A 13,912-nucleotide genomic window follows, 5' to 3' on the forward strand; every position below is an offset into this window, starting at 1 on the left:
CTCTGTGGTTTAACCCACAGTGCCACCCGCGTCCCTGTTCCTTAAATACTCCATTATAAATGAAGCATTTTTTGCAGTCTTTTCATTTAAACTTCTTATGCTCTCTGAGTTTGTTGATGGTCTGAAGGGTTTCAACTCTTAAACTTCTTCATGTCCATGAGTCTGTTGATTTTGAACTTCCACTAAGAGTGAAACTCTATCTACTTTCCTGATATTTATATGCTTTGTCTTTTGTGTGAGTTTGTTGACATAAATCAAGGGTTCCACTCTGACTGAAGCTCCTTCCACAGTCCATGCATTTACATGGTTTCTCCCCTGTGTGTCTGCTGATGTTTTCTAAGATTTCCATTCTGACTGAAGCTCTTTCCACACTCCATACATTTAAATGGTTTCTCCCCCGTGTGAGTCCATTGATGTGTTCTAAGTTTTCCATTCTGACTGAAGCTCTTTCCACACTCGATACATTTAAATGGTTTCTCCCCTGTGTGAGTCCGTTGATGTAGTCTAAGGCTTCCATTGTTACTAAAGCTCTTTCCACATTCAATACATTTAAATGGTTTCTCCCCTGTGTGAGTCCGTTGATGTAGTCTAAGGCTTCCACTATGACTAAAGCTCTTTCCACACTCGATACATTGATATGGTTTCTCCCCTGTGTGAGTCCGTTGATGTTTTCTAAGATATCCTCTGTTCCTAAAGCTCTTTCCACACACGATACACTTATATGGTTTCTCCCCTGTGTGAGTCCGTTGATGATTTCTAAGGTTTGCACTCCGATTGAAGCTCTTTCCACACTCCATGCATTTAAATGGTTTCTCCCCTGTGTGAGTCCGTTGATGTCTTCTAAGGCATCCACTATTATTAAAGCTCTTTCCACACTCAATGCATTTAAATGGTTTCTCCCCTGTGTGAGTCCGTTGATGATTTCTAAGGTTTCCACTCTGATTGAAGCTCTTTCCACACTCCATGCATTTAAATGGTTTCTCCCCTGTGTGAGTCCGTTGATGATTTCTAAGGTATCCACTATTATTAAAGCTCTTTCCACACTCAATGCATTTAAATGGTTTCTCCCCTGTGTGAGTCCGTTGATGATTTCTAAGGTTTCCATTTTCACTAAAGCTGTTTCCACACTTGATACATTTATATGGTTTATCCCCTGTGTGAGTCCGTTGATGGTTCCTAAGGCTTCCATTCTGACTGAAGTCCTTTCCACACTCCATGCATTTAAATGGTTTCTCCCCTGTGTGAGTCCGTTGATGTCTTCTAAGGTATCCACTATTATTAAAGCTCTTTCCACACTCAATGCATTTAAATGGTTTCTCCCCTGTGTGAGTCCGTTGATGATTTCTAAGGTTTCCATTTTCACTAAAGCTGTTTCCACACTTGATACATTTATATGGTTTATCCCCTGTGTGAGTCCGTTGATGTTTCCTAAGGTTTCCATTTTCACTAAAGCTGTTTCCACATTCGATACATTTATATGGTTTATCCCCTGTGTGAGTCCGTTGATGTAGTCTAAGGCTTCCACTATCACTAAAGCTCTTTCCACACTCCATACATTTATATGGTTTCTCCCCTGTGTGAGTCCTTTGATGCTTCCTAAGGCTTCCATTCTGACTGAAGTCCTTTCCACACTCCATGCATTTAAATGGTTTCTCCCCTGTGTGAGTCCGTTGATGTTCCCTAAGGCTTCCATTCTGACTGAAGTCCTTTCCACACTCAATACATTTATATGGTTTCTCCCCTGTGTGAGTCCGTTGATGCTTCCTAAGGCTTCTATTCTGACTGAAGTCCTTTCCACACTCCATGCATTTAAATGGTCTCTCCCCTGTGTGAGTCCGTTGATGTTCCCTAAGGCTTCCATTATCACTAAAGCTCTTTCCACACTCAATACATTTAAATGGTCTCTCCCCTGTGTGAGTCCGTTGATGCTTCCTAAGGCTTCCATTTTCACTAAAGCTCTTTCCACACTCGATACATTTAAATGGTTTCTCCCCGGTGTGAGTCCGTTCATGTTTTCTAAGATTTCCATTTGCACTAAAGCTCTTTCCACACTCGATACATTTAAATGGTTTCTCCCCGGTGTGAGTCCGTTCATGTGTTCTAAGACTTCCATTTTCACTAAAGCTCTTTCCACACTCGATACATTTAAATGGTTTCTCCCCGGTGTGAGTCCGTTCATGTGTTCTAAGTTTTCCATTATTACTAAAACTCTTTCCACACTCGATACATTTAAATGGTTTCTCCCTGGTGTGAGTCCGTTCATGTGTTCTAAGGTTTCCATTATCCCTAAAGCTCTTTCCACACTCCCTACCCTGAAACGGTTTCTCCCCTGTGTGAGTCCGTTGATGTTGTCTAAGGTGTCCACTCTGACTGAATCTCTTTCCACACTCCATACATTCATATGGTTTCTCCCCTGTGTGAGTCCGTTTGTGCAATTTAAGGTTTCCACTCTGACTGAAGTTCTTCCCACACTCCCTGCACTTAAAACGTTTTCTCTCTCTGTGAGTCCGCTGGTGTGTTCTAAGTTTTGCATTGAAAGAGAAGCTCTTTCCGCACTCCATACCTTTAAATGGGTTCTTTCCTTTTTGTGTTCGTTGATGTGAACTATGTGTGCTCATTCAGTGAAGCATATTCCACATTTCACACATTTTAATGGCTATTCCTAATGAAACGAAAGGTGCCCTGTCCCCCGCAATTCTGTCTTCTCCATCACCTTTTTCAGAGTGGGCAGAAAGGAAATCCTGTTTGGGTTTTAGGAAAGAGAACACAGAAAAAAAAGGACACATCAACCTCCATTAGCACCTTCTCTTATTTCAACATCTCCTACATTCTCCCATGTCCTCACCATGTTCCCAATTTTTAGGAAATGAAAATGGTATGATGTCAAATGGTAGTAATGCATCAGCAACCTTTTATAATCCTCAATCATCTTTAATAACACAGAATGATCTTAGAATACCGTTGTCCTCTGAGACTGCCTTTCTTTCTTTTTTCTTCTTCTCTTTTTTTTTAAACTTTTATTTTGCTTTAAACAAGTACATGTAAACAGGTACTTAGAAATATAGACAACCAAAATGACAAAGAAAAATTCCTTAATAGTAATGGGAAAAAAATGAAAAAAGTCTACAAAAAATATTGAGGTACATGACACAGAACATAAGCAACTATGGGAAAGATAAAAGAAAAAAGAAAAAGAAAAAAAGAAAAAGAAAAATGAGCCTAAGCAGGAAAGCTCATCTATTGTACACTTCCGTCAAGCTCACAACAGATCATTATTCTTATCGATTCTCTCTATCTGCATTCCAAAGGAATCCCTCATCTTGGTATCAGGGAGCATTTCTCTATGCGGTATCATTCTAAACATAGCCAGATCTTTCTTGTTGAGCCCTTGTCCCCTACATAATTATTTAAATATTCCCATTCTTCTTTCACCATTTTTAAAGGTTTATCTCTTATTGCATCTGTCAGCTTTGCCAGCTCCAAGTACTCGCACAATTTGACAACCCATTCCTCTTTAGTGGGTGTATTTTTATCTTTCCAGTGTTTTGCCACTACAACCCTTGCTGCTGACGTTGCGTACATAAATAGCCTAGTTTTGTTTTGGGGAATATTATCTGAAACCATTCCTAGTAAAAATTATATGGAGAGACGACCAATGAGTGACGCAAGCAAAAATCAAGTTAGCGGAATTTTTCGAGATAAATGGGAAACAAAATGCAGACATAAATGTAGTTTAGTAAAGCGTACATGAGGGGTCTTGGAATACAACAAATGGCTAGACTGAAGAAGATAAAAGACAATAATATCCAAGAGCTAACTAACCAGATAAGAATTAATGAAAAAGAGTTGATCAAAAATCCAAAAAGTCATGAAATATTACAAAAAATAAAGATATTGCAATCCCATATCTCTCGTATATTAAATAAGGAAGTAGAAAATTAAATTAAATGGGGAAAACAAAGGTATTTTGAGTCCGCCAATAAGCCCGGTAAGTTGTTAGCATAAATGAAAAGCAAACAAAAAAAGTTATAAATAAAATTTTGGACAAAGGAGAGGAAACAACAGACCCAGTAAAAATAAAAATAAAATTCTTAAACTTTTATAAAGATTTATATAAACAAGAACATTTAGAGGTTAATAAAATGGAAGAGTATTTACAACAAAATAAATTACCAAGAATTGAAAAAGAAGAAGTTGAGGCCCTAAACTCCAATATAGAAATAGATGAAATGGCACAAGTAATAAAAAAAAATGAAGAGTGGCAAATCGCCAGGTCTTGACGAATCACATTACTGTATTATAAGAACCTGGAAGAAGTAATCCTCCCTATATTACAAAGAATAATGAATAATATACTGGGAGGGAAAGATATACCACAATCATGGAAAGAAGCACTGGTCACTCTAATCCCAAAACAGGGAGTGGAGTTGACAGACATGAAAAATTATAGACCAATCTCCCTGTTGAATACAGACTATAAAATATATGCTGGGGTGATGGCTAATAGATTAAAAAAGACTCTAAACAAAATAATCAGCAGAGACCAGGCGGGCTTCTTACCAGATAGACATATAAAAGACAATACAAGAATAATAATTGACCTGTTGGAATATGTGGAAATGAAACCAAGTAAAAAGATGGCCATGTTATTGGTTGATGCAGAAAAAGCTTTTGATAGAGTATCATGGAATTTCCTATTGGAAACTTTCAAAGGTCTGGAGAAAATAATTAATGGAATTAGGGCGATATATGATAACAAAAAAGCAAAACTGCTAATAAATAACGAGATCACCGAAGAGTTCAGCATCGAAAGGGGGACAAGACAGCCCTCTCTCCCCACTTCTTTTTATTGCCACCTTGGAACCACTTTTAATAGTAATAATAATAATAATAATAATAATAATAATAATAATAATAATTTATTATTTATACCCCGCCCATCTGGCTGGGTTTCCCCAGCCACTCTGGGCGGCTTCCAAAAGAATATTAAAATACTATGATACATCAAACATTAAAAGCTTCCCTAAACAGGGCTGCCTTCAGATGTCTTCTAAAAGTCTGGTAGTTGTTGTTCTCTTTGACATCTGGTGGGAGGGCGTTCCACAGGGAGGGCGCAATAAGAAAGGATAAAAATATAAGAGGAATTAACCTAGGAACTCGATACTACCAAATTAAAGCCTTTGCCGATGATGTAATCGTAACCACTTAAAATTCAGTGGAAAGTATCCAAAAAATGCTTGCACAACTGGAAGAATTTGGGAAAGTCTCTGGGTTCAAACTGAATAAAGGAAAATCCAAATTATTAATGAAAAATTTACGTAAGTTGGAACAAGAGCAACTGGAAAATACAACAGGTTTAAAGGTAGCCAATAAGGTAAATTATTTGGGGGTTTGGATCACCAATAAGAATATAAACTTATATAAGGGCAATTATGAGAAGAAGTGGAAGGAAATAAAAAAAGAATTAGAGACTTGGGGAAAATTAAAATTATTCCTGTGGGGGAGAATATCCACAGTTAAAATGATGGTATTGCCAAAGATGATTTTATGTTCCAAACAATACCTATAATTAGAGGCGTAAAGTGTTTTAAGGATTGGCAGAAGGACCTTGCCAAGTTTATTTGGCAAGGGGAAAAACCACGCATAAAATTTAAGCTACTAACAGAGTTGAAGGAAAAAGGAGGCTTCGCGGTCCCTGACCTCAAACTGTACTTTGAGGCAGTGTGTTGGACATGGATTAAGAAGAGAAGAAGAAGAAGGAGGAGGAGAAGAAGAAGAGTAGTTTGGATTTGATATCCCGCTTTATCACTACCTGAAGGAGTCTCAAAGCGGCTAACATTCTCCTTTCCCTTCCTCCCCCACAACAAACACTCTGTGAGGTGAGTGGGGCTGAGAGACTTCAGAGAAGTGTGACTGGCCCAAGGTCACCCAGCAGCTGCATGTGGAGGAGCGGAGACACGAACCCGGTTTCCCAGATTACGTGACTACCGCTCTTAACCACTACACCACACTGGATATTAATTAAAAACACGGAAGTCCTAGATCTGGAGGGATGGGATATTGTGTACGGGTGGCATGGCTACATAGGCTATGACAAGGTTAAATCCTGCAAAGGATTTTTAAATCACATTGTGAGAAGGGCATTATATGAAGTATGGGAGAGGAGTAAAAAATCAGTAGTAACCAAAACACCATGGTGGCTGTCACCAATGGAATCTATGTCAGTTCACAGGATGAATATGAACAGCGATTGGCTAACATATAAGGATTTAGTAGAGGAAACAAGTAGTGATCCGAAAATAAAGGGCCTAAGCGAATTGAAACAGAAGGGAATAACCTGGCTGGAGTGTTATCAATTTAAAGCTGCCCTTGAAAAGGATAAAAGAACCAAAAGATTTGACAAAAAAATATCCTATCTGGAGAAGGATATTTTATATAATAATCAAAAGACACTTTCTAAAATGTACAAACTACTTTTGAATTGGCAAAGAAAGGAGGAAGATATCAAAGAAATTACAGTAAAATGGGAGAGGGACCTGGGACATACGATCAAACCCAATATTTGGAACGAATTATGGACTAAAAATATAAAATTCACGGCTTGTTTCCTTATAAGAGAAAATCTTATGAAAATGTACTATAGGTGGTACCTGACCCCTGTAAAACTTGCAAAAATAAATAAATCAAATAATAACAAGTGCTGGCGATGTAAGGAACAGATAGGAACATACTACCATATATGGTGGCCCTTTCTAGAGATACAAAGATTTTGGAACATGATTTATGAAGAGATAAAGAGATTGATAAAAACTACATTTAGCAAGAATTTTTACTCTAAGACTGCCTTTCAAATCAAGTGTTTGCCCCTGTTTCCACCTCTAGTTCTTCATGAATCACCTGCACAGTCCCACTGACCTCAGGAGGTCCATATGGACCATTTTGGGAGACCCAGGCCTTCATCTTTTCCAGGGACTGTGGTCTGGGTCAGTCAGAGAAGTAGTGGCAAGGCTTGGTGCTTGGGGTCAGCTGAATGGGTGCTCAGGGAAGCTCCTGTTCTTGGAGATGGACCTCTGTCCTCATGCCTCACATTGCATGGAGAGAGCAGGAGAAGCAGAAGGAAAGCAGCTGGCACATGGGAATCCCAGACGGAAACACCCACCCCAATGGTGCTTATTAATGATGACGTGCTGCCTGAACTTGAGCCCGTCTTCTGACTATCCTAAAGTGACACTGAAAAGCAGGACATAACTGTACTTAATCGAAGATAGCCGTGTTGGTCTGACACAGTTGAAGTGAAAAAGAATAGTCCAGTAGCACCTTAGGGACCAACTAAGTTTGTTCTAGGTATAAGCTTTCGTGTGCATGCACACTTCCTCATATAGTGAAGGGTAGTAGGAGATGGTAGTAGGAGTACCTTCTGAGAAAAACCCCACCCCACCCTCCCACGATATACAAGGGTCTGGTGACATCTGTGTCAGTGTATCTGAAGACGTGCGCATGCACACAAAAGCTTTTATCTAGTTGGTCTCTAAGGTGCTACTGGACTATTTTTTAATTTTTTATTTCAAGTGCTTCAGACCAATACGGCTACCTACCTGAATCTAGATGTCATGGGGTGTTGGGGAGCCGTAGTTCCTTTGGTGGTGGTCATGTCCTGCACCTTCTGGGGTCATTTTTCCACCCTTGGTGCCCACCCTGCACTCAGCTCTCACCTGTGGCTTCCAGAAGCTGTCAGCATGCAGCAGGGGTTCAAGCAACAGCTTCAACCGGCCGGCTAAACCAGGTGAGGAAAGCTGATGGGTCTCAAATCCTTGGGGGGCTGGGGAATTCTGCTGCACCTGAAGTCAAATCCTGGTGGATGGAGAGGAGGAGAACAACCGTGAATCCCACAGTCCAGAAGGCAGACTCTGCCCGTGCAGAAGAGGAAAGTGAAGGGCAGGTGGGGCACGTCCACCTGGAGGCTTGTTATCTAGTCCCAGGGTTACTCTGACATTGAATTATATATGAATTACAGTATTGAAATGTGCCTGCTCCCACTTCCTATTCTGATATTACTCTACTCTGCTTGTCTGTTTCTTACTTGAGTGCTGTTTTGGTTTGCTAAGTCAGGGTTTTACTGTGAGTTACATTTTTGCTATTTTTTGGGTCCTGTCATGCTTATCTGTCTTCAGTAATAAATTTCTCAGCTGATTTTTCCCCCCTGCCTCTGAGTGTTTTCTCCTACTCTACTATCTATACATCGATCATTACGGAGGAGCAAGATCTGCAACCTCAAGCCCTCATCAGCCTTAGCCCTGTGGACCTGAAGGAGCATTTTCACCCCCATCGCTCCGTCCGGACAGGGAGGTCCGCCTCCGAGGGTCTTCTGCTGGTTCCCTTGCTGTTAGAAGTGAAGTTCCAGGGAACCAGGCAGAGGGCCTCCTGCCCCATGGAATGCCCTCCCTTCCGAGGGCAAGGAAGTAGGCAACCATCTGACATTTAGAAGACAGCTGTATCAGGAGGCTTTTAATTTTTGGATATTTTACTGTCTTGTATATGTACTGTAGGGACGCGGGTAGCGTTGTGGGTTAAACCCCAGAACTTAGGACTTGCTGATCAGAAGGTCGGCGGTTCAAATCCCTGCGACAGGGTGAGCTCCCGTTGCTTGGTCCCTGCTCCTGCCAACCTAGCAGTTCGAAAGCACATCAAAGAGCAAGTAGATAAATAGGTACCGCTCTGGCGGGAAGGTAAACGGCGTTTCCGTGCTCTGCTCTGATTCGCCAGAAGCGCTTAGTTCTGCTGGCCACACGACCCGGAAGCTGCATGCCGGCTCCCTCGGCCAATAAAGCGAGATGAGTGCCGCAACCCCAGAGTTTCCCGCAACTGGACCTTCAGGTCAGGGGTCCCTTTACCTTTACCTATATGTACTGTAAGCTGCCCAGAGTGGCTTGGGGAAGATACTAATAGTATAACATCTAGAGTGGTGCCTCGGGTTACAGGCGCTTCAGGTTACAGACTCTTATAACTCAGAAATACTACCTTTTGTTAAGTACTTTGCTTCAGGATGAGGACAGAAATCATGTTCCGGTGGCGCGGTGGCAGCAGCAGGTCCAATTAGCTAAAGTGGTGCTTCAGGTTAAGAACAGTTTCAGATTAAGAACGGAGCTGTAGAACGAATTCAGTTCTTAACCAGAGGTACCACTGTACTATTATTATCATCTTGTGATTTTTTGTAGTTATTTTGGAATTCGTACTGCTATATCAGCTCATAAAATGTTATGGGTGGAGAAAATCACAGGGTTGCCATAAACTATAATCCCACCCACAAACTCTCACTCACATACAGTCTGTCAATTTGGAGGGGGGGGGGTCACACACCTCACCTGTGCTAATACTGGCAGTCTTTGGCCTGCACAGGCACACCCGGTGTGTAGAGCCTCCAGCCCCAGGCACTGTCTATCATGAAAATGGGTCCTTTGACTGGGAAGATTCATGCAGTCACTGTCATGGGATGATGATGGGTTGTATCTCAGCTTGTCAGTCACTCTGATATTGCCTAGAAAGAACAAGAGGAACAGAAATGCTTTTGAGGTGCAATTTCCGTATCAATCCTGAGAGCCATTCCATGGACTCTGCACCCCCGTTTCTGATGACAGGTGTACATTATCCTCATCCTCAGTGGAAAAGACAATAAAGATGGAAGCCTGAGAGAGAGGAAAAGGTTTCTGGCTGCTTCCTGGGTGGGATTGCGGAAACCAAGAGCCGCTTCTGAGAAGGCCTCCCCCCTCCCCTCTTCCTCTGGGGATTTCCTCTCCTCTCCAGGGGACCAGAGGTTGGACTGGGCAGAAGCGCTGCGTCTGGACAGGGCAGGGGCTTATGGGGTGGGAAGAGGATGGAGATTGCAGGATGGAAGGGTGGGGTGGGCAGGACCCCCACTTTCCAGGGATCCCTCTCTGGTCGCCTTGAAGGGGGGGGGGTTGATTGCTGGGCGGGAGAGAGAAGCCAAGGCGGCCCCTCCGGAGAGACCCCAAGGAAGGCACGATGGAGAGCCCCCCCAAGACTGGTCTTCCTATCTCCCCCCCCCCCTGCTGCCCTTCTCTGACCCAGGGATGCTCCCCTCCCTCCCCCCATTCCTCGACCCCCTCCCTCTCTCCCGGAGTCTCCCCTGCACCCAAAGGCCCCCTTGGCTCGGGTCACCCCTCGCCCTGCGCGCCACACCTCTCCATTCCCGGCCCCCCCGACAGGAGCAAGGGAGGGACAGGGGGGTCTCTATCCAGGCGCCTCCCGCACCCCTTAACCCTTTCCTGGCCCGCTTCTCCGCGCCCCAGGGAGTCCTCGTGGGTGGGCGCCCCATCTCCGCCCCTTCGCAGCACGCGTGCCGGGATCCAGGCCCCACGGAAGGCGCTTGGGGAGCTGGCGGGGTCTCTGGGTCCTCTTCTCTCTCCGCCCCCCCCCCCGCGACCCCTTTACCTCTTTGTCCTCGCTCCGATTCTCATTTCTTTCCTGCAACATCCATGTGGGGCGGGGATCCTCCTCTTCCCATCCTCCTCCCCTTTTCGAAAGCGCCCCCCCCCTAGATCTACGGGGCAGAGCAGCAATGCGGAGTGGAAGCTCCACTTGCGGGAGAAGCAGGCAGGGTGGGAGGGGGGCTCCCCCCCTCATTTCCGGAGCGAAGCCGGATTGGAGGAGGAGGAGGAGCAATGTATTGGGGGCGGGATCTGGGATTGGGTGGACAGGATGAGAGAAGGATGTGCCGGGAGGGGAGGGAAGGTTTTGAGCGGGTGGGGGGGGGGAGGAGGAGAGGAAATCCCCCCCGGTCTTCCTTCTGGGGATCAGGAGAGCGGGGAGGGGCTGATCCCGACAATCCAACAGCGAAGTCACAAAATGAGTTCTGCATTTAAATCAGATCAGACTCCGAGTTCGTGTTTTGGCAACATGACAGGTCTGTCCGTCGGGATCCCAGACGATTCCTGCTCGCTGCCTTTTCCGGGCCAGCCGGAGAGATCACTGGAAAGGGCGGATTTCTTGACTCCAGAATCCATCACCGCAGACCCCTTTCATTCAGGCCTAGAGATCTGCTCTTTGGACCAGTCTGCTTGCATCATGGGGATCATCAATGGATCACATCTGGATCATCACTGATGGGGGGGGGGGAGCTCAGGATGAATCTCCTGCTACATGACTGGGGGCGTCTGGAGGCTGGCGGGGGTCAGACAGGGCTGCTGTTTTGCTCTCTGTTCTGTTTCAGCTCAGGTTTTCCTGGCAGAAGTTCTATTTCATCAAGAAATGGGAGGATTCATTGAGGAAACGGGGCTAAGCGAAAGCATCAGTTGCAAAGAGGCAAATGTGTCTACTTTGTAACCATCCAGGGAGTTGTGTTGCAAAGGCCATTTGCAGAAAGGTTTTGATAAGGAAAATTCTGGGTTGAGAGTCTACTCAACAGCTCAGCTCATCAGGGTCCAAGTCCCCTGCAGGTCCGTGTGGTCAGTAAAAGAAGGAAATTCCAGCGAAGCAATTTGGAGCAAAACAGCAGCCAGTAGACTGAGATTCTTTATTGTTGTGCAACAGATTCAACAACAGCGAGTGATCCCAGAGCAGGGGGCGACATTGACATTTAAAACTTTCCCACCATATCGGGGAATTCAGTTCTCACAGCATCACCAATATATCTTTTGGCAGGGCCTGCAAGACGGAGCTGTTCTGCCTGGCCTTTCGCCAAAGCACAGTCCGACCCCCCCCCCTCCTTCTGTAATCTTCATAGAACCCTAACCCGATGGTTGCCATTAATTTGATTCTGAATTGAGTCTAGAATGTATTTTAATTAAGTGACTGTGCAATTTTCTGTACACTGGGCTATTTTTACCTGTTGTTAGCCGCTCTGAGCCCGGCTTTGGCCAGGGAGGGTGGGATACAAATTATTATTATTATTATTATTATTATTATTATTATTATTATTACAGTGGAATGAAGATCAGATGAACTTAAGGCATTTGCAAACAACCTGGTAATAATGGTAGAAGCCCACTGGAAAGTATACCAACGGTGTTCAACAAGATTAATCAATTTGGCCAAGTCGCAGGCGTTAAATTGAATAAAAATTGAAATAAATTGTTGGTAAAAATATGAGACAACAGAAGAAAAATGAGTAGAGACAGATAGCAGAGCTGGGGATAGAAAAGATGGTGAATTTTTTTGGAGTGTGGCAGACAACAAAGAATATGAACATTTTAAAAGATCATTATTGGTAATGAAAAGTTCTGGGGTGAGAGACAACTCAACAGCCGAGCTCGTCGGGGTGCAAGTCCCCTGCAGGTCCGTGTGGTCAGTAGAAGAAGGAAGCTCCAGCAAAACAGCAGTCAGTAGACCATGATCCTTATTGTTGTGCAACAGGTCCCCACAGGAGTAAGAACCCCGAGTAAGGGGTGACCCCCCTCTTTTAAAACTTCCCACAATATCCCAGAATACACTTGGAGCAGCATCACTGAGACATCATCACTACATCACTAGCATGTCACAAAGGGGGAGGGGTCTACAAGGGTGACACAAGTCCAACATTAGGTCTCTTTATCAGGCCCCTTTCCCAACACCTCTTAACTCCCCATCACCTGAAGAAGAATAAAACTCTTGACATCTCCTTGCCCTCAGGACTGGTCTGGAGATGGGCTTTCAGAACACCTGGCTTGCTCAACTGCCTCTGCAGATGTCCATTGTTTCCCCTGGTCACTCCCTGGATGGGGGTCCGTGTCTCTGCTCTTACGCTTGGGGGATTATGGTGGGATGCCCTGTTCCTGCTGCCTGTTAGAATTCCAGCTCCGTGACTGCAGTCATGGCATTTTTGTCTATCACATGATGGTGTATGTTTTGACTCCACAGTGGGAAGTGATGGAGACTATGTTCCTGAAGTGAGACTATTGTCCTTTGTTCTCTCTCTTTGCTGTCTGATGCTAGAGAGAGAGGGAGCCGTGTTGCAGTGCTCCGTGTGTGTTTATATGTAAATAAAGTAGATTAGCCAAAATGCTGAGTTGCTGAGCTCTGTTGCGCAAACTGCAAACACTCTGCAGATCCCTAAGTGTGCCGATGTCTGTTGGCATCAGTTGCTGTGAAGCTTTTGAAACTCCCGAACGAATGACCAGGAGGGAGAGAACATGCCAGTCGGGCATGTGTCTCTACCAGGATCCTACTCGAGTGTAGGACGAGCGCTTGACACTGCCGATCTGATTTTCTGCTTCTTGGTTCACGGAGGGAGGTGGAGCCCAAATTCCCCTTTCTCTAAGGCAGTGTTTCCCAACCACTGTTCCGTGGCACACTAGTGTGCCGCGAGATGTTGCCTGGTGTGCCGCGGGAAAAATTAAAAAATGTGAAAGATTTTTTTTTTTAAAAAAAGTCAAATTTTTGATTGGGGCGCCGTCACTAGATAACCCCTGGGGTTCCCTCCCTCCCTCCCGCTCTGCGCCTCCCTCCTCCTCCTCCTCCTCCGGGGAGGCCCTTCCTGGCTCTCGGCCAAGGCTTGACGGCTGCCACTCACTCACTCGCTCGCCCACCCGTCCCTCCATCCCTGCACCCGGCCTCTCCCCCTCCGTCCCCGGCGCGGGGGCTGCCGGGATCCGTAGTCCCCTCGCCCTTGGGCTCCGCGCCTGCAAGGGGTGCGCGAACTACGTTTCCCAGCGTGGCCTGGCGGGCCGGGCATTTTGTTTGAAGCGCTCTTCTCCCGGCCATGGAATGAGCGCAGCGGTGGCGGCCGGGCGGGCAGGGGCTCTTCCGCGCAGACCCCGCGCAGCCTGCCTGCGCCCCCGCGGAGATTGGGCGGCAGGATGGAGCCCGGGGATCCCCGCGGAGGCGGAGCGGCGGAGGCTGCCCCCCAGGTAGGGCTGCGTCGGGGTTTTTTTATTTTTGCAATGCTGCATCCGCGTCGGAGGGGACGCATCGGACCTTG

General features: G+C 45.3%; 3 protein-coding genes across 5 annotated transcripts in view; 1 reads left to right on the forward strand and 2 right to left on the reverse strand.

Moving 5' to 3' along the window:
• LOC310686903 (uncharacterized protein) overlaps positions 1-7,706 on the reverse strand; it is a 39,660-nt gene extending 31,954 nt beyond the window's left edge. The window contains exon 1 of the mRNA XM_083461410.1: positions 7,596-7,706. The gene's annotated coding sequence lies outside the window, so the exon portion shown is untranslated. The remainder of the gene's footprint in view (positions 1-7,595) is intronic.
• LOC310688154 (uncharacterized protein) overlaps positions 1-13,912 on the forward strand; it is a gene marked incomplete at its 3' end in the record, with an annotated part of 161,985 nt that overhangs the window by 83,165 nt on the left and 64,908 nt on the right. The window lies entirely within an intron of this gene.
• Positions 1-13,912, reverse strand: part of LOC310686816 (uncharacterized protein) — an 82,808-nt gene that overhangs the window by 12,740 nt on the left and 56,156 nt on the right. The window contains exons 1-4 of one of the 3 annotated variants that reach the window (XM_083461091.1): positions 10,450-10,620; positions 9,363-9,535; positions 7,713-7,851; positions 524-2,741 (exon numbers count right to left, since the gene is read on the reverse strand). In XM_083461091.1, coding sequence (XP_083317217.1) covers positions 524-2,618 — 2,095 coding nt within the window. In that variant the 5' untranslated portion in view covers positions 2,619-2,741; positions 7,713-7,851; positions 9,363-9,535; positions 10,450-10,620. Of the gene's footprint in view, positions 1-523; positions 2,742-7,712; positions 7,852-9,362; positions 9,536-10,449; positions 10,621-13,912 lie in introns of those variants that run through there. The other 2 variants (XM_083461093.1, XM_083461092.1) reach the window with 2 other exon arrangements.

The sequence above is a fragment of the Podarcis liolepis genome (assembly GCF_965112155.1).
Source record: "Podarcis liolepis genome assembly, chromosome: 10".
NCBI lineage: Eukaryota > Metazoa > Chordata > Lepidosauria > Squamata > Lacertidae > Podarcis > Podarcis liolepis.